Source organism: Mustelus asterias, chromosome 3 (assembly GCF_964213995.1).
Source record: "Mustelus asterias chromosome 3, sMusAst1.hap1.1, whole genome shotgun sequence".
In the NCBI taxonomy this organism is placed as follows: Eukaryota; Metazoa; Chordata; class Chondrichthyes; order Carcharhiniformes; family Triakidae; genus Mustelus; species Mustelus asterias.
Window position 1 is genome coordinate 53,187,421 of NC_135803.1, and position 21,004 is coordinate 53,208,424.

At 42.2% G+C, this 21,004-nt stretch overlaps 1 protein-coding gene across 4 annotated transcripts in view; it reads right to left on the reverse strand.

The window, feature by feature from the left end:
• Positions 1-21,004, reverse strand: part of wdfy1 (WD repeat and FYVE domain containing 1) — a 61,685-nt gene that overhangs the window by 7,150 nt on the left and 33,531 nt on the right. For all 4 annotated transcript variants that reach the window (XR_013497412.1, XR_013497411.1, XM_078208919.1 and 1 more), the window contains exons 8-11: positions 14,173-14,278; positions 9,901-10,002; positions 5,528-5,658; positions 1,182-1,290 (exon numbers count right to left, since the gene is read on the reverse strand). Coding sequence is in view for 2 of the 4 variants with exons in the window: in XM_078208919.1 (XP_078065045.1) it covers positions 1,182-1,290; positions 5,528-5,658; positions 9,901-10,002; positions 14,173-14,278 (448 nt within the window). In the remaining 2 variants the exon portion in view is untranslated. The remainder of the gene's footprint in view (positions 1-1,181; positions 1,291-5,527; positions 5,659-9,900; positions 10,003-14,172; positions 14,279-21,004) is intronic.

The window sequence follows — 21,004 nt, forward strand, 5'->3', positions numbered from 1 at the left end:
TATAAGGGGGCTGGATAGACTGGGACCTTTTTCTCTGGAGCGTAGAAAGCTGAGGGTGATCTTCTAGAGGTCTATAAAATAATGAGGGGCATAGATCAGCTAGGTAGTCAATATCTTTTCCCACAGGTAGGGGAGTCTAAAACTACAGGGCATAGGTTTAAGGTGAGAGGGGAGAGATACAAAAGTGTCCAGAGGGGCAATTTTTTCACAGAGGGTGGAGAGTGGCTGGAACAAGCTGCCAGAGATAGTAGTAGAGGCGGGTACAATTTTGTCTTTTAAAAAGCATTTAGACAGTTACATGGGTAAGATGGGTATAGAAGGATATGGGCCAAATGCAGGCAATTGGGACCAGCTTTGGGGTTTAAAAAAAGGGGTGACATGGACAAGTTGGGCTGAAGGGCCTGCTTCCATGCTGTAAACCTCTATGACTAAGTTGCTGTATTTGCACAGTATGTAAATTAAATAGGAGTGCAAGTAAAGTTTTGAACAATTCCTGCATGGCAGTGCACAAACTGGCTTTAAGTTACTACACGTGTGGCCACCCCAAAAAATTAAAGGGAGCTGCCACTGTAGGAAATCACCCATGCATTCAAAAGAAAAATGAGAAGCTGTCCAAGTACAGCTGATATGATTCATGTTAATTACTGACAATGATAGGTTAACTAGTTCAAGAGTAGAATCCCACTCCTCAGGTTATGAATTATTTGTGTTTCCCTTCTATCTCAATTTTCTTACTTAATCCAACCTTTCTTCCTTTTTCTTTCTGTATCTGATTTGACATCGAATTCAAACCCTTAAATTCATCCTCCTCCTCAGTCTTTTCTCTTTTTATTTCCCAATCTGTAAAGCTGATTTATTACTGGTTAACTTGGGTCCAAGATGCTGCTTCTCTCAGTGCATCCGAATCAATGCGCACTTCTAGAATCTTACTGTGCAATTTTTTTTTGAGCGGATGGGTTTGGGGTACATCTAAATAATGGCAGATTAAATAAATACCCTGCTCCATGCACGTCTGGCCCATTATTTCTGCATGTTTTACATCTTCACGCAGGACACCGAATACAACTTTCTCATCAGTAACTTACTTTACACATAATGTATAAAGTAGGGCAAGTGTGTTAAACAAACTCCCACAAAGAAATCAAACTGAACAGGCATCTGAGATTTAGAAAGAAAAATACCTTCACAATGCGATCACTTCCACAGGTTACCATCAGTCCTCTTGTGTTATCCAGATTCATGTCTGCAATATTATGTTTGCCTTCATGAAACGTTGCCAAAGAAATCCGACTGTAATATTAAGTGTGTGATAAGCACCCTTCAGTGTCAGCAATGAAACCGTCCATTGACAAAATATTTTGCATTGTAACAAATTGCTACTAATATTATTTGCAGATAATAAATAGCACTTGGAATTATTTATCTTATTTGCCATTTTGAGAAGCATTTAAACAAATGTCACCCAAATTGCACTGGGCCCAATAGATTTTGCTCCAGGAATAGACATATATTGATACATACAGTGGAGGCATTATCACAATATATTTCTGTGGGCAGAAAAACTGAAACTGTTTCCACTGGTGGTGGAGTCCAGAAAAAAGGGAAATCATCCTAAAAGTAGAACTAAACTACTGGGATGAAGCGAGGGAGCACACCTTCATGCAAAGGGCCCTCGAACACTGTCTCCCAAAAATCTGCAGAATCTGGAATCAAGAATCCCTGCAGTGCAGAAGGAGGCTATTCAGCCCATGGAGTCTGCACAGACTACAATCCCACCCAGGCCCTATCCCTGTAACCCCACATATTTACCCTGCTAGTCCCCCTGACACGAGGGTCAATTTAGCATGGCCAATCAACCTAACCCGCACATCTTTGGACTGTGGGAGGAAACCGGATCACCCGGAGGAAACCCATGCAGACACGGGAAGAATGTGCAAACTCCACATAGACAGCGACCCAAGGCCGGAATTAAACTTAGGTTCCTGGCACTACGAGGCAGCAGTGCTAACCACTGTGACACCATTGACAGAATCTTTTTGATTAGTTTATTACGTGGTGGGGGGTTTTAGAACAAAGGGTCACAGTCTCAGGATAAGTGGTAGGCCATTTAAGACTGAGCCGAGTAGGAATGTCTTCATTCAGAGGGCAGTGAGCCAGTGGAATTCTCTACCACAGAAAGCTGTGGAGACCAAATCACTGAATATATTGAAGGAGGAAATAGATAGATTTCTAGACTCTGAAGTTGTTGAGGGGCATAGGAGAATGCAGGAGTATGGTGTTGAGATACAAGATTGGCCATGATCATAGTGAATGGTAAAGCAAGTTCAAGGGCCAAATGGCTTATTCCTGCTCCTATTTTCCAGGTGTCTATGTTTATTTTGCATGTTCTTTTTGCTTTTTGGCATGTATGTAGTCTTGTGTTGTAGCTTCACCAGGTTGACACCTCATTTGGGTATGCTTGTTGCTGCTCTTGGCATGCCTTCCTGCACTCTTCACTGAAACAAAGCTTGATGGTAATAGTAGAGTGGGGGAAATCTACTTTCCTACATATGGCTAACCGATCAAGCCTTTATACTGTGACCCCAGATAAGAAATTATTTTCTACAACAGCATTTCAAGCATTACCAGTGATAAAAATGATACCTTATCTGCATTCATTGAGTTTTACATTTAAGAATAAATTCCAGAGGTGTACAGCAATATACATAATTTTATTATTCTGGGTAATGATTTACAAGCTGTCCTCCAGCATCATTGCTCCTTGAATTTGATTCAAAAAATTATTTAGATTAGCCAGATGAGCACAGTAAACAATTCAGCCCATGGGACATCATGTCAGAATCATAACAACACAAGAGGTCTCTGTAGAGCAATCTAGCCAGTCCAATCTAGTCTATCACTGTAACCATATATGTCTATTGGACCACTGAAAAATGAACATTACATCAGTGAAAATGTCACATCTACACCCTACAGAGGATAAGGGATTATTTAAGCCCATAGAAATCAACATTTTTTTTGGATTATATTTTCCATGTTTTTTTCCTCCCTCTCCCACTTATTGTCGCTAAGCAATCTACAACCAATATCACACATACCCACTCGTTGAAAATTCTTAGGATCAACCCAGGATAATCCAGCCTGGAATCTTTCTTTCCTTCCTTTCCAAAATGATGGCACAGTTAAGAGCACCATCTCATCCACAGGAAAACATAGTTGCGAGCACAGACCTTGGAATTACTTTTGTACACTTTGGCACTAATCTACTACAATCTTCAGCAGAACAGTATTCCAATGCTCAAATTTCAGCCCTTATAAAATGGGACAAATGAAAAGTGAGGAATTTAGGGAAAATACTTTTAACAATGAAGAGGTTTCTGACTCAAAGCAAAAGCCACGTTTAACATGGAGATTGTGTTCCATTCAAATGAATTTTCCTTCTTCCCTAAAATCAACCTAATGCAGAGATGTGATGGAGTGACCCTCCCTGAATTTAGAAAGTATTGAATCAGATATAAAAACAAATGTATATTGTGTACACCATGGAAGTTATTCTTAAATGCAAAGCTCAAGGATTGTAGATACCATTTTTATCACTGGTAATGCTCGAAATGCTATTGTAAAAATTAAATTTCTTATCTGGGGTCATAGAATAAAGACTCAGTCAGTTAGCCATGCATAAGAATGTAGAATTCCCCCGCTCTACCATTACCATCAAGCTTTGTTTCAATGACGAATGCAGGAAGGCATGCCAGGAGCAGCACCAGGTATATCTAAAAATGAGGCATCAATCTGGTGAAGCTGCTACACAGAATTACAGACATTTCAAACAGCAAAAGCCCAGATTTTGGATTTTGCTGGTTTATGAAAAGAAAATAAGAACCTTAATTCAGTGAATAGATTGGGTTACGCGGATCGAGCTGAGCGAGGTTGGGTGGGGTCAACGATTACTTGGACCACTCAGAGTGTGGAAAATACAGGAGCATGAAGCCAGTAACTATCGGCACACTACTGTGTGAATGTATCACCTCGCCAAACAAGTCAGTAAGTTATTTTACTCATTTAAAAAAAGAATTGCTGAAAAAGGAGAGACATGTTGAAACTATCATGCAGTAGCAACACGAGTGGTATTCGTCACTAACAGGATGCTGCCATCAAGCCAAAAAGGTATTCTATCCATCACACAAAAGGAGTAATGTGGCATATGAATTTCAATGCCAGTGTGATGCGAGCCATTTGCTGACTTATCTCTCAGGGCAATGCCTTGGCCAATCAGGATCAAACTGCCAGGTTTAAATTTCAAACAAGCAATGCTTGACAATTAACTGTCAATCACCTAGGACATTCTCCATGGCATTGCCCCTGCCAGAGTCTACTTTCCAACTAATCAGTGCTTTCTTCTCATACAGTATAAATTGAGGTTTTCCCCGTGTATCTGTATTATTGTAAAGTGTGATGAGTGCAGGATAAAAAGTTTTGACATGTCCATATTTTTCAGCAATGCTCAAGTTCTGCATTAAATGATATTTTACATTTTATAAGAATTGAAATTCGTACATGGCAGCTTAAAAGTGCCTGGTTTTCAAACATAGCCAGTTTTTGGATAGCCTGGTTTGAGACCACTGTTTCTGTAATCCTTATTAAAACCAGCAACATTAATCCATTAAGATCCAGGAACAAGCCACATGCACTCTAACCATAATTGTGAGGAAGGGAATGATCCAAACAGAGCTGTGAATATCTTATAAAAATTTAATTTATTGCAGTGCTGCCTCTCTTCTGAATAAGATGCAATTACTTTTTATTTATTTCACCCAGGAGATGTAGTCTGAACAGCACAGAATCATAGAATCCTACCGTGCAGAAGGAGGCCATTTGGCCCATCGAGTCTGCACCAATCACAATCGCACCCAGACCCTGTCCCCATAACCCCATGCTAGCTATCCTAGCTTGTTCTCCTGACACTAAGGGGCAATTTATCATGGCCAATTCACCTAACCCCGCACATCTTTGGACTGTGGGAGGAAACCGGAGCACCTGGAGGAAACCCATGCAGACACTGGGGAGAATGTGAAAACTCCACACAGACTGTGACCCGAGGCCGGGAATTGAACCCGGGTCCCTGGCGCTACGAGGCAGCAGTGCTAACCACTGTGCCACCCAGAAGGAGACCATTCGGCCCATCGAGCCTGCACCAACTCTCTGAAAGAGCATCTTACCCAGGCCCACCCCTCCCAGCTCCTGGCATTCCTGTAACCCCGTGCATCTACCATGGCTAATCCACCTAACCTACACATCTTTGGACACTAAGGGGCAATTTAGCATGGCCAATCCACCTAAACCGCAGATCTTTGGAGTGTGGGAGGAAATTGGAGCACCTGGAGGAAACATACACAGACATGACGAGAATGTGCAAACTCTACACACACACAGTCACCCCATGCCAGAATTGAACCAGAGTCCCTGGCACTGTGATGCAGGAGTGCTAACCACTGTGCCACCGTGCTGCAGAATGGACAATACTCACTCTTCATCCTTGACTGTGTCGAAGCAGTCATTGCAGACTCGTACTGGAAACTCAAAGCCCATCACAGGGTATGTAGTGCGCTTAGTGCTGCATTTCCCACATATAGCTTTCCCACACTTTCTGCAGTGATGCTAAATAGAAAAGTGTAAAAGAAAGGTTTGAAGAAAATATTAAAATTTTATCTCCTATACAGCGTGAGAACATTTTTCAAACAGTCACAGAATTTCTAATGAACTTCGAATTAATCACCAGACTCTTTAGATTTAGTTCAATAAGTTTCTGTGGAATTACTGAACAAAAGGAATCAGAGTTATATAGCATGGAAACAGGCCCTTCGGTCTATCATGTCTATACTGACCATCAAATACCAATTTATACTAATCCCTTTTACCAGCAATTGGACTACAGCTTACTATGTCTTGGCGATTTAAGTGCCGATCCAGCTACTTCTCAAATGTTGCAAGAGTACCTGCCTCCACCACCCTCTCAGGCAGGATGTTCCATATTTCTACCACCCTCTGGGTGAAAAAAATATTTCCTCCGACCTGCCTCTTAACCACTTACTCCTCACTTTAAATCTATGCCCTCTGGTCTTTGACACCTCTGCCATGGGGAAAAGATTTTACGATTTACCCTATCTATGCCTCTCATAATTTTGTATACCTCTATCAGATGCCTCCTCTACTCCAGGGAAAATAAACCCAGCCTATCCAGTGTCTCCTCATAGCTGAAACTTTCCATCCCACACAATATCCTATTGAATCTCCTCGGCACCTCTCCAGTGCAATCATGTTGTTCCCTTCTGATAGTGTGGCAACCAGAACTGCGCACAATACTCCATCTGTGGCCTAACCAATGTTTATAAAGTTGGACCAAGATCTCTGTGCTCCTATATTCTATGCCGTGACCAATCAAAGCAAGTATTCCAAATGCCTTTATCACCATCTACCTGTGCTGCCACCTTCTGGAATCTATGGACTTGTACACCAAGGTCCCTTTGTTCCTCAATACTCCCTAAAGACCTACTGCTCATTGTGTATTTCCTATCCTTATTATGTGTCCTAAAATGCACCAGTAGCAAAAGCTGATATCCAGCTTCACTGAATTAACTTCGAGAAAGTTAAAAATTTGCAATTTACTGCTGCAAAATAGTTATTTTCCCAACACTATATGAATTTATTGCCAGCATAGTCTAGTGGTTTTATCCAAAGTGAAAGTCAGTTATATGGAACTGGAAGTGATTAGATTGGCCATTTGAGGAAACTTGGGAATAGATCCTTCATCTTAAGGATGCATTATTCGAGGTGTGTTCCTGTTGAAATGCCCAACAGTGCAATGGCTATGAGTAGGGGGGGCATTAGACATGGTGAGGTGGAAGGGTCGAGGGGAAGGGGATAGAAATCCTGGCATGTCACAAAGAGTGCCAGAAAGCCTTGCACGCCATCAAGGTGTTAAGTCTTGCCCTTTCAGCAATCAAGCTGGGCAACTATTCTGTAGGTTAGCCATTATTATCCAAGTCATTACCTGATGTGGTTGTGATTGTTGACTGAGTTAATGTAATGTTTGGATCCAATCAGTGCTACTGGCATTATACCACAGGTTACATATCATTGAGGATTTATAAGATTTTCAACTGAGTGACCATTAATCTGAATATTTGATTTGAGGAGGCCTCGTACCTTTCCATTCTTAAAGAATCAATGAACATGTTTTTTTTCAGCCATTTCCTACTTGCCCCATTATAACACCAAAGAATTTGCCTGTGGTGCCATTGGCCATTTCTTAAGCTTGAAGCCATGGGGTGCGTGTATTTTTTGCATTTCCCATCCCATGTCTTTTGAAATGCCAAGTTGATGTCTTTCTACCCGACCATGACATCTACAACTGCCACCTCTTGCTCTCCTGAAAATTATGTTAGATTTCCAGTGTTGGTCTGGTGTTTTGATTCTGGCTCTAGGTGAGAGATCCATCAGTACATGGACATTTATATCTTTAGTTTTGCCAAGATCTTCCAATGCTGCTTGATGGTGCATTTGTGACAGATAGGCACCCTCCTGATGAACTAAGTATCTATGGGGATTGTCTCTTTAAGCGCAACATGACAGAGCAAGAGTCACATGGCCTGTGTTGTTCTTAAGGGACAATCGCGATAGTATCTCACATCTTCCACATATTTTTAAATCATGTTTTCTCAGTCATATGCAACATTGCCTGGGTACGGTAAAGGTTACACCTTCGTACCGTTCCCTTTATGAACTGGGATTGTTTCATTCAGTGTCAGAGTTGGCTGATCTGTCATTGTGGTAATGCTCGATGCTGGAACCATGGCATTGGCGCTTTGCCCATCTCAAGAACTCCCATGGTCCTCATTCTGGATATCTATTTTCCAGGTTTAACACTCTCATTGGGCTGACTGGAGAATTCTGCTCACATATCAAGTTCCTCCTCCTATCTTCTTGTGGGTCATTACCTTTAAGTAGCTATTGACTTCCCCCCAAGGCTTCCAGGTTCCTAAATCTTTCAATATTAATTAATCTTTTCCCATGGTATTGGAATGATGCATCAGTGACAGAATCATTGGAAATCTCCGGGTATTTATATTTCTTGGTGATTGTTGTAATAACTCCATGGAGGCGAAAGTCCCATCACCAAGTTACTTTATTTACACCATACACCTGTATACACAGCCAGCTCTCCGGTTGCTCCCTGCTGAATGCAAGCTGGGAGACTGACACACCTGCTTTAAATAGGGAGCATGAGACTCCCTGATTTGACGATCAATTAAGACCCATCAGGCATTTCTTTCAACACCAACCAAATAAACCAACTTAAATTAACTTAGGGACAAATTAAAAGGGGCAGCTCCCCAAAAGGAGGGAGCCGACCCAAAATCAAATCACAAAGGAAACTTAAAACATTAAATCAAAATGTGATTTTCAGGATTTATAATACACCCCAGCCCCTGCGATGCCCAGTAGGTGCAGAAGGCAAGACTCATCAGGCAGTTCATACTCTAGCAAGCCAACCTCATTAGCCTGGCTGAAGTCATCACAATTGCAAAAGGGTCTTTGTTCCTTGGATGTCATAGTCCATTAACAATGTTATGAAATTGATCTTTTAATTAACCTAGATCAGAAGATAATAAATTCTCGGGATTGTGTGGATTTTTAAGGTCTCAAACCTTTGGGCATGTTTCAGCTTGATCTCGAGGACATTGACCCTTGAACTGAGCTGTGCTGACCATTCAACTTCTGTGACTCTAACCCATGGATCTATCTTGATGACCAGATTTCTTCCTCAGATTATCTGGGGGATGCAGCTCATGAGATTCCTGTTCATCAACCAGTTGTCCTTTTGCTTGTTAACTGGAAGCCTGCCATTTTCTTTGTCATTTGATTATGATTGAGTTTCTCGTGCATCCAGGTATAGAAGTTGTTCAGCATTGTGCACAAAAGCATGCAATGTGCAGTCAATGGACCTGTAATTTAGTTTCATCGGTACCCCATATTGTCAGTCCAAGCCTGAACGTTGCCCATATCTTGTTGCAGAAAGACACAGACTATGTCAACCTTGGAGAGGTTAAGTTTGGAACCATTACCAATCACCACCAAAAAGCCTCTCTTCTGGTTTTAAGTTGGAGAGAAGGCCACTGATGTAGCGGCTGAAGACAGCTGGGCCTTGGGTACTGCCCTTGGAAACTGCAACAGCAATATCCTGGTCTCCAACAACCGCAATTATCATCCTTTGTGCAATGTGTATGATTCCTGACTCCAGCCACTGAACAGCTCCTCCCCATCCCTTCTCAATTTATATGTCCCAAGGCTTGAATTGTATATTTTTTGAGTTGGGATGATGAGTTGCTTTCTCAGGCTTGTGACCATTCACCTACAATTTTTTCACTGTGGTCGCCTATTGGTTTCCTATTTCCAGTGATGGAGGCCTCTCTTCAGCTGTAAGTACTTAAGTCTTCCAAGATCACAGGATGAATGCCACCTCACCACAGTAGGGAATATTGCAAGAAAAATGTCAATGATCTTACCAACTCAGCCAAGGTTGGAGAACCCACTATAACTTTGCACTGGTGCAATGTGACAGGCAATCAAAACTACCTCCCCTTTGTACTGTGATCAATAATTTACTGTAAATGGTTATATGAGTGTGCAACATCCAAACAGCATCTTGATACTTTCTAACACGCACATACACATATTCCTTCAGCCTTATTGCACATCATCCTCACACTTACTAGCCCATTTTACACTTCTTTAGAAGATGACAATCCAAAACAACCACGAGTGATCAGGAAGTTACGATGTTACGCATCTGATTAAGCTGTCGAATATTTTCAATTGATGAAGAGCTACACTACACACCTGTCGCAAACCAAGGCTCTTTGTATCCCACATCTGTTTTAAGTTCCAGAAGAACGGCTGTTTACAGTTTTGACACGAATCACTCTCCTGCCATTGTGGAGCCTATGAAGCAACAATCAAATGTTAAAAAGAAAACTGCAGCAGACAAATGGATGCTGTCATTTTTCCATTTGTTTCATAACATTGCATCCTCAGTTTAATGAATTGGTTGTGGGTTTTATATTTATATTCACTGGATGAATTGGAGGTTGGGGGGGGGGGGGGGTGGGGAGGTTACAAAAGGCATGAGGGAGTACAGTAGAATCTTGTGACAGAAAACCAGCAGAGATGGCTCCTGCCCCATTTTCCTCTTTCAAAAAGTTGCTTCCTCCAATGATGCACTGAAATAACACTGAAAACAGAAAGAACGTTCCTCCACTATTCTCTCAGCTGTAGGGAGCATGCTCATTCAATTTCATCTCATCAACCATTTACCTTAAATTTGAATCATTCTCAATACTCAATCAATATATCCACTTTTTAAATTACATATACCAGCATTGGCTAATCCTTTTATTTAGACCAGTGATGGGCAACCTTGGCCAGTAAATGGGCCAGATGAGTGGCCCTCCTTCATCTCAGTGGGCCACAAGATTGAAATTAGATTTGTTCATTAAGTATGACCCCATGAATAAAATTAAGTACATTTAATACACACCAAATATTTCACTATTATAATAAAAGCTTGATTATTTATATATTAATTGAACTATCAACTTCAAATGATAAAAGCAAAATAACTATTTACACTTTGGATGCAGAGGGAGCACATGGCTCTCACAGTTAATGCTGTGTGCAGTCAGCATGCACCTCACTTCACTTGCCCTTGCTTTACGTGAGTATCGCTTCAGTTATACTGATAGGAAAAAAAACTACGCGGATGGAAATCAGCAGAATGTGGCTACACTGCGCATGAGCAAGTCAACAAGATGTCTCATGGGCCACACTCAGATGGGTTACATATGGTCCCTGGGCTGCAGCTTGCCCATCACGGATTTAGAAATTGCCAGTGGGTTTCCTCCGGGTGCTCTGGTTTCCTCCCACAGTCCGAAAGACGTGCTGATTAGGTGTATTGGCCATGCTAAATACTCCCTCAGTGTACCCGAACAGGCTGGAGTGTGGCAACATTGTAGTGTTAATGTAAGCCTACTTGTGACACTAATAAATAGACTTTAAACAGTGATGTGCATCATTATATAAAGAATATTTATTGTCCCATTAACCAAGTTTTGATAAACTGAACTACATGGAATGGGTTAAATATGCAGTGCCAAGTTAAGTTCTCAAGGTAGTTGAAGTTAATGTGACTGAAAATCAAGGACATCATCGATGTAGTGGACTCATGTAAGATTATAACAAGGGCATTGTTGATCAGAATTTTAAACATTTTCATTTTGATACATGGAGAACAAGCATATTTCCATAAAATATGTAATTAACTCATGAAAATAATGAACTGTTGAAACATAGCGAGCAAACAACCTTGAGAATGGTTAAAAACAAAGATCGGGAAGAATGACGTCAACAAGCAAATGGATTCTTGACGTTTGAAGAAGGTAGTGTCATTGGACAAGAGAAACCAGTAGCAAACCAGAAACATCAAAACAGATTACTGGTCAGCCCTAGAGTAAGCCATTGTTTGGGTGCAGGCTTACACTCTCCATGGGAAGGGTAATGTTAAACTTTTCTTAAAAATAATGCTGTTATGAACAGCAAATTGAAGAAACAGTCAATAAACTAAAAACAGGTTTAAACTAAGTATGTTTGTTTTCTGCATTCCTCTGCTCCAAAATTGAACAAACTTGGTAATGCAGAGATAGATACACAGGTAAAGCAGTAACCAGGACAGCAACAGCCAGAAGTCAAGTGGAGTTCTAATTAACCCAGTTAAAATGGGATATACCAGTGCGGAATTCTTTATTATTCCCAGGTCCCTTTCTTCATTTTACTGTGCTAATTTTTTTTCATTCTATGATAAAAAACTGACAGAGGGAGACATGATACAATAATTAAATAGTGGTAGGCTATAGGTATATTGCAGTAGATGGGTTATATAAATTGGATAAGAAGAGCACAAGACTGGACAACATTAACACAAAATGCATAAGTCTTGATAGAAAATAATTTTCTGCACCCACAAGATATTGCACATTTGGAATATGCTCCCAGAGAATCTGGGTGCTTGGGCTGGGCGGGTGATCAATTGATTTATTGCAGAAATGGGTCAAATTGCCAGCTGTTAAGAAGGGAGTTAAGAATTAAAGAAAAACTAATTCTAAGGAAGGTAGGAAAGGGTGTTTAATGTTCTGTATAATAGGAGGTGCTGGGGTCATGGAGAGTAAAGGAGCCATCACCAGAGTCACTGTTTGAGGATTCTGGATGAATAAATCAGAGATGTCACTGACCTTTAACAGAAATGGTTTCTCTCTCCACAGATGCTGCCTGCCTTGCATTTAAAAAAATTATTGAATGATCTTTTTTGCCTTGATTTTATACAAGTATCCTGAGACGTATCTTTAGTTTCTACTACCTTTTCTATCTTAATAGCGAAATTTATTTTTGGTATCTGGGTCATTTATGTGAATAACGAAAAGCAGAGATCCAAGCACAGATTCCCGTGGGATGCCCCTCAACGGCTCCTTGTAGTCAGATGTTACATCTCTCACTAGACTCTGATTCCTATAATTTAAATAATTTCACTTCATTTTCATGGCCACCAACTTAATTAGAATTTGATTATATGAAAGAGGTAGAATTCCTTCTGAATGTTCAAAAATCAAATTAAAGGGAATTCACTGCCCACTTCAGAGGGCACAGCACAGATTCACAACAATATTGCTCGGGATGAGAATATATAAACACTTGGCTTTGAAAAATAGGGCTTTTTTTTTAAGAAAAACAGACAAAAGTTACAGGGAGATTCGATAGAGATGTTTAAAATAATGAAGGGATGGGATTGTGTTATTTAATAGCAACAAATTATTTTCAGCAAGAAAGGTCTAAAACTGGATAATGTATATATAAGATTAAATGCAAGTGATTCAGGACTGAGGCCAGGAGAAATGCTTGTTAAGCAGAGGATGGAGGGGCTGTGGAATACACTACTGGAGTTAATGATGGAAGCAGGCACAAGGCTAATATTTATAAGTAGGTTAGAAAGGCGAATGAATGAAAAGGGAATAACGCAATATGGGAATTGTATGAGTGCACGGGTATAGGATGAGCTGGAACATGAACACTAAGATGACCTAGTTTAGCCTGGCCTGTTTGAATGCCAAAATTTCTTTGTCAGTCATCTCCTATGCCAACAAGGACGTTGAGGGCATTTGGGAAGTATGGTCATCACTTTTTAAATCAAAATCCATGGTCTCTTGTTTAATAGGCTAGAGAAATACATGTATAATTATCCAACAGCACGATTTCCATTATTTGGTCTAGTATTAGTTAGTGCAATAAGTTAATTGTTGCCCAGCTCAGATTTTCAAACGGCTGACACTTCTAAGTATCTATTTGCTTCCAACGTGACAATGTAGCAACACTAACAGTCATAAAGATTAGCAATTCTTCAGCTATTTATTCCCTCACCAACTTCAATGTTCCAAGATATATGAAATTAGGCATAAGGGATAGACTTTAAACTTGCCCAGTATATTTGTCACGGTTCCCCCAAGTAGAAGAACTGGATCTAACTGTTGTCAACATACATTTGTTTCATTAAGGATTATCAGCACAAGAGGAAATTTTGTTGTTTCCTCACTATGTCATACGCTGGCACGAAGAGATGAAACTGCTTGCACCCAAATTATCCCATTGTTAAAATTGCAAGTCTATTTTAACCCCAGACATGAATACTTTCATTAGTGAGCCATGGAGCTGTTGTGGACATTGTCCCATATTACCATAAAATTACAATGAATATATGAATGGATCATCACTTTTTCTGTAACTGTTACATGCTAGGCTAGTTACACCAATACAATACTGAGCACCATAGACAAACAATAAAATATCATAGAAGTCCCACATATCAATTACAATTTAAGGATATATTCTGGGGAATCATTTCGGAACATTTAGCTACCACTGTGACCCAAGTGGATGAATGAATGAACTGATCACATTTAGTCCACCTCTGGGTAAGTCATGGTCAACATCGGCTCATTTTAAATGAATATAATTTTGAAAAAGTGACAAGGTGCGATACTATATCCATGTTTGAAGAAAGTTCATTACCTCTTCTCTCTGGATATCCATGTTCCAAACTACAATACCTCCATCAGCAGCACAGGAAATCAGCTGCCGTGTTAGCTGCAAGTAGCACAGAGATTGTACCTTGTCGCTGTAAACAAATCAGAAATCTGTTAATCACGGAGACTCATTACTACAACATACATGTGTTGAATCCCATTAGAGTATTTACTGTTAAAGCAGTCTTTGGCAGTCACAATTAGACACTGGACTACAGTGAACTACAGTCAGCACTTATGATTACACATTTCCCTTTCTGCAATATGTGAAGGTCTCTTTAGTCACGATCATCAGTCAGACCAAAGAATTTCCACCAAAACACCTTATTTCTTCTAGTTAAGTGTTAATCCCTTTTACCTCTTATTTAGCAACAATTTCTGTAAACAGACTTTTACACCTATGATCCAAAGGCTGCACCATTTCAACAACAACCTCTGCTTAGAGGGATAGCAATCAACCTATTAGTTAATTAGATGAAACAGTCTGTTCAATAGGTTAAATATCATACATAAAATCAATTATTTTCCATGTTAAAACTTCAAAATTAATTTAGTCAATTAGAAAACCAGCTTCCCATCTACACTTCCCGCTGCCTCGGCAAAGGAGTCAGCATAATCAAGGGCCCCACGCACTCCAGACACTCTCTCTTCCACCTTCTTCCGTTGGGAAAAAAATACAAAAGTCTGAGGTCACGTACCAACCGACACAAGAACAGCTTCTTCCATCAGACTGATGGAATCATACTTTTGAATGGACCTACCCTACATTAAGTTGATCTTTCTCTACACCCTAGCTGCAACTGTAACACTACATTCTGCACTCTCTCATTTCCTTCTCTCTGAATGGTATGCTTTGTCTGTATAATGTGCAAGAAACAATGCTTTTCACTGATACTAATACATGTAACAATAAATCAAATCAAAATACAAAGATAATTCAGAAACTGTTGAGGATAACATCAAAATGAATACAAGCAAGATTTTCAGTAACTTGTCCTGAAGAAACAAAACCAGTTTTACAAAAACAAAAGTCCTCATATCAAGAAAAATTAATTATTTTATCTCACAGGATTGGAATTAAAATTTAAATAGGATATACATAGCATAATCTCAAGGTGCATAAGCCTCCACCTGAAAAGATACAAAATTCAAAGGGGCGAATTTTATTGCTTCCCCTGCTTTGAAGGCAGGGGACACACAAAATAAAGTAGCGGCCAGCCCAACATCTTCCAGCCCAGCCCCCCTCCATATTATGGATGTACGCAAGAGTCAGGTATCAGCCAGCCTGTCTGTCTGCCCCAAGTCTACTGATACCCTTAAACAACTAATTGATAGTCACTTACAGATCATATTCTATCTCCATCACAATAGTATGTACAGCTGAGGAAGGTGGAAGAAAGATGGTTAGCACAACAGGTTTCATTGCATGGGTAAAAGGGAGAAGGGGAGATAGTTCCTTTGATGGGATCCCTTGCATCCAAGAATGTTTACCTCTCCACTCTCTTTGTACCTCCCTTCACACCACGACCCCCCCCCCCCCCCCACCTCCCCAGGCTGGGGTGTCTGATCCCTCCCTGACTAAAATGCCTGGACTTACCTTCAAATACATTATCCTCCTACTGGGGGACTGCCTGTATTCGAAGCAGCAGCCATACTGGTTTCTGGTGACGCTGGGACAATGGACTGGCCGGACAATCTTGGGGCGGGATATCCTGTGCCTGAATTGCACATTGGGGGAGAAATTTGACTTACAGGCATACATGTCAAATTAATTGCCAGGAGTTGAACGTTGGGAGGGGACATCGGCTACCATGCTGAAGGTCTACCTCATGTCACGCTTCGGTGGGCCTGAAAATGAGCAAGCAGCCGGTCTGAAATAAGGCTGCGTTATGAGTATCTTACACCTGTTGTAGAACTCCAATGCAATAATCAGACCTTGTCCTTAAAAGGGACCATTGGAGGATACTCAAGAATTACCAATTAACATTTTCAAAAATATACTTGTAAGTAGCCAGCGGCAGAAGCTTTCAAGTTCGTAGGCTGGTCTGAACAAAGGTGGAGGTGATGTGAAGATTAACCTATAAAGTTCAAGAATACTCATCTGCCTCTTTATAAAGTATTCACCAATCTATACACTTTATAATAGTTCTCAGTGGTTTTAACCAGTGAGCCTGCACACACCAGTGGGAGAGAGACTGCAGCCGGAGTGAGTTTCAGCCAGAGTGAGGGCATCGGGAATTTTGAGCTGAGTGGGAATTCGGTGCTGAGGGGAAAAAAGTGCTCATCTTCGGGAGAAGTGGACCTGCGAGGGACACTTGAGGGCAAGTGAGAGATGAAAGGGAATTGAACCGTGGCCTCACAGCCAGCAGTTAAGTGATTGGTTGGTGATTGTTAAGTAGTTTTTTCTTTTCTTTTTACTCTTGGCATTGTAGTTGTACACTATAATAGTGTTTCCGTGCAAGTTCTGTAGTTTATAGTTTGTAAAGGTTATATTTAGTAGTAACGAAGAGCAGGAAAGAAGGGTCCGAGTGAATTGGATATAATCTGAAATAAAACATCTTTCAAAAGTTTAATTAAAAAGGGGTAAGACATGACAGGAGAGCTCCAAGCCATGGTTTGCTCCTCTTGCTCCATGTGGCAGGCTGGGGACAGTTCCAGTCCCCTGGGTCAGCATGTGTGCAGGAAGTGTCTCCAGCTGCAGCTCCTGGAAGCTCGAGTTTCAGAGCTGGAGTGATGGCTGGAGACACTGGAGCATCCGCGAGTCAGAGAGCATCGTGGATAGCATGTATAGAGATGTGGTCACTCCGCAGGCTCAGACTCCGCAGGCAGGAAGGGAATTGGTGACCACCAGACAGAGCAAGAGAGATAGGCAGGTAGTGCAGGAATCTCCTGTGGCCATTCCCCTGCAAAACAGATATACGGCTTGGGATACTGTTCGGGAGAATGACCTTTCAGGGAAAGCAACATCAGCCAAACGTGTTGCACCACGGTTGGTTCTGTTGCAGAGGGGAGGGGTACAAAGTGTGCCAGTGTAATAGTTATAGGGGACTTAATGGGCTGCACACCCAAACTTACCGGCACGTCCCCCTTTACCACCGCATTCACCCGTCCAGATTCGACACGAAACAGACATGGTCTGCAAAGGTCCAGCTTCTGAGCAGATAAGTTCTGAACTTCCGGCAACTCTCTGACACAGATCAGTGGGGGCAGGGGAGGTGGGTCCGATGGCTCTCTGGTGGGGGCAGGGGAGGATTTCTCTATCTTTTCTTTCTCTGCACACGCAGTTGGAGGCGCCAATCGGAGTTGCAGTGTTTCGGGTGTGAAGCCCCGCCCACAGGCTTATGCAGCACGGTTCGGAATCGCTGATATTTTTGCAGGCAGAGTGCGTATGGCGACGCCTCAGAACAGGTCAAATGTCGGATCTGAAACATTCCCAGTTTCAAGTCCGCCCAGCACTTGGATATAAAATGGTGAAATAGAGCCCCACAGCTACGATCAGCACCAACTGCACATACGCAGAAAAAAAAGAGAAACGCTCCCCTGCCACATCGCTCCTGGGCTGGATAATACCCATCCCCCCGGCCCCCACAGACATTGCCCCACCCCCGCAACATAACCTATCCCCTTATCCTCCCACCCTCTGCCACCCAGACCGATCGCGGGCCCCTCCCCCCTCACCAATCACATGCAGAGTGGCAGCGGAATCCCCTTCCCCCCCCCCCACTGATCACATGTAGAGTGGAAGCGGAACCCCTTACCAATCACACGCAGAGTGGCAGAGGACCCCCCCTTCCCCCCATCAAACTCATGCAGAGTGGCAGCGGATCCTTCCCTGCCTCCTATCCTCCCAATCTGAGTCAGAGAACCATCTGACCCACCTCCCCCCCCCGCAACCAGAGAGCCATCTGACCCACCTCCCTCCCCCCCGCCACCAGAGAGCCATCTGACCCACCTCCACCCCCCCGCCAGACAGCCATCTGACCCACCTCCACCCCCCACCAGATAGCCATCTGACCCACCTCCCTCCTCCCCCCCCCGGCACCCCCAGAGAGCCATCTAACCCACCTCCCTTCACCCCAAATCTGAGTCAGAGAGCCGCTGGAAACTCAGAACTTACCTCCTCAGAAGCTGGAGCGCTCGAATCAGACCTTTGCAGACCATGACTATTTCGCGCCGAATCTGGTCGGGCGAACACGGTGGTAAAGGGGGAAGTGCCGGTGAGTTTGCGCATGCAGCGCAAATGCATTTAAATTGATATTGCACCAGGTTCAGGCGCGGTCCCGACGGCGGCCATTTTCGGGCCTTGGTAAAGGGGGAACCAGTGTGGAGGCGGGCGCAGATTGCGGTACTTGCCTCATGCCCGACTTTACCAAGTTTTTGCACCCCATTAGTAAAACTGGGCCCAAGAGTTTCTATAGATACATGAAGAGAAAGAGGTTGGTGAAGACAAATGTAGGTTCCCTATAGACAGAACCAGGGGAATGTATAATAAGGGACAAAGACATGGCTGAACAACTGAATACATACTTTGGTTCTGTCTTCACAAAACAGGACACAAATTAGATGCCAGAAATATTGGAGAATGCAAGATTTAGTGAGAGGGAAGAACGGAGGGAGATCAATATTAGTACAGATATGGTGCTAGGAAAATTGATGGAATTGAAGGCAGATAAATCCCCAGGGTCCGATAATCTACATCCCAGAGTACTTAAGGAAATGGCTCTAGAAATAGTGGATGCATTGGTGGTCATCTTTCCAGGATTCTATAGATCTGGAACAGTCCCTGCAGATTGGAGGGTAGCTAATGTCACTCCAATATTCAAAAAGGGAGGTAGAGAGAAAACAGGAAATTATAGACCAGTAAGCCTAACATCAGTAGTGGGGAAAATTCTCAAATCCATTATCAAGGACTTTGTAGCAGAGCATTTAGAAAGCAGTGGCAGGATCAGACAGAGCCAGCATGGATTTACGAAGGGGAAATCATGCTTGACAAATCTGTTGGAATTCTTTGAAGGTGTAACTAGTAGAGTTGACATGGGGGAAGCAGTCGATGTGGTATATTTGGACTTTCAGAAAGCATTTGACAAAGTACCGCACAAGAGGTTATCGTGCAAGATTAAAGTGCATGGAACTGGGGGAAGTGTATGGAGATGGATAGAAAACTGGTTGGCAGAGAGGAAACAAGAGTAGGAATTAATGGGTGCTTTTCAAATTGGCAGGCAGTAGCTAGTGGAGTGCCACAGGGATCGGTGCTGAGACCCCAGCTATTCACAATATATATTAATGATTTGGATGAGGGAACAAAATGTAACATCTCAAAGTTTGCAAATGATACCAAGTTGGGTGGGAGGGTGAACTGTGACAAGGATGCAGAGATCCTTCAGAATGATCTGGATAGGTTGGGTGAGTGGGCTAATCAATGGCAGATGCAGTATAGTTTGGATAATTGTGAGGTTATTCACTTTGGAAGCAAAAACAAGGCGGCAGATTACTACCGGAATGGCTGTAAATCGGGAGGAGGGAGTGTGCAGCAGGATCTCGGTGTCCTTGTGCACCAGTCACTCAGGATAAGCATGCAGGTACAGCGGACGGTAAAGGCGGCAAACGGCATGTTGGCCTTCATTGCGAGAGGTTACGAATACAGGAGCAGGGATGTGTTGTTGCAATTATACAGGGCCTTGGTGAGGCCACATCTAGAATATTGTGCGCCGTTTTGGTCTCCTTTTCTGAGGAAGGATGTTCTTGCTCTTGAGGGAGTGCAGCGAAGGTTTACGAGGCTGATTCCAGGGATGGCGGGACTGATATACGAGGAGAGATTGACTAGGTTAAGATTGTTTTCGCTAGAGTTCAGACGAATGAGGAGGGATCTCAGAGACTTTGGATTTGTTCATCCACATTTTTCATTGATGGCGAAAAATACCATATCCTGCCAAGCAGGCCAGATACTGGAAGTTAGTACCACAGTAGAAAGTATCAGAGTTATTCAGCTAACAACTTTGCTGCCTTTAAATATAGAAAAACATGCCAAAGTGTTTTACAGATGTACAAAAATTAAAAGGACGTTGAGGCTGTGGAGAAAATATTCGGAGTAATCAAAAACTTGGTCAGGGTGGATTTTGGTAGAACGGAGGGTTGTGGGGGAGGGACCAGAGTGAGACGACAGATAAACTAATGTGAAATGGCTTTGTGCAATAATTTTATTTATTCCGGGTCTATTTAATTCAAGCTCGAGAGTAAAACGGGGGGGGGGGGGGGGGGGCGGGGGGGTGGCATCAGGAAATAAACTGAAAGCCTCATTATGGGCTAGATTTTAATTCTGTGCAAATGAATGGGTTTTTTTGTGTCAGTTAAATTCTCACCCCAAAGCTTTTTAAGCTTGCCTCTATAGAAATACTTCCAACCGAAGTCCCTTGATCACAATGAAAACGAACTCGTGATTTTTCCTCTGCTGTTAATTCGAAGCACACTAAAAGCCAAATGTAGCAACATCAACTGAGTGTGTGCATCGAGAGAACATTCAATATACTTCAGAATTCATTTGTGTAAAGTTCTTCTGCCATGAAAACATGTTACATAAACTGAACTACTATTGCCAACTTTACATGGACACAAGATGAAAACCATGCCCTATTTAGTTTGTGGAGCTCATTATCTCGCCACTTGCACACTTTGTCACTGAGCCAGCAGGATTCCTAGTTTTGTCACATTACAATCTAATATTTCATCTGCTTATGATTCTTGTATAATAAACAATTCCCCAGCCAAGAAAATAGGTGCCCTCTTCTCCAACCTCTCTCAGTGTTAATTCCCAGCTACTG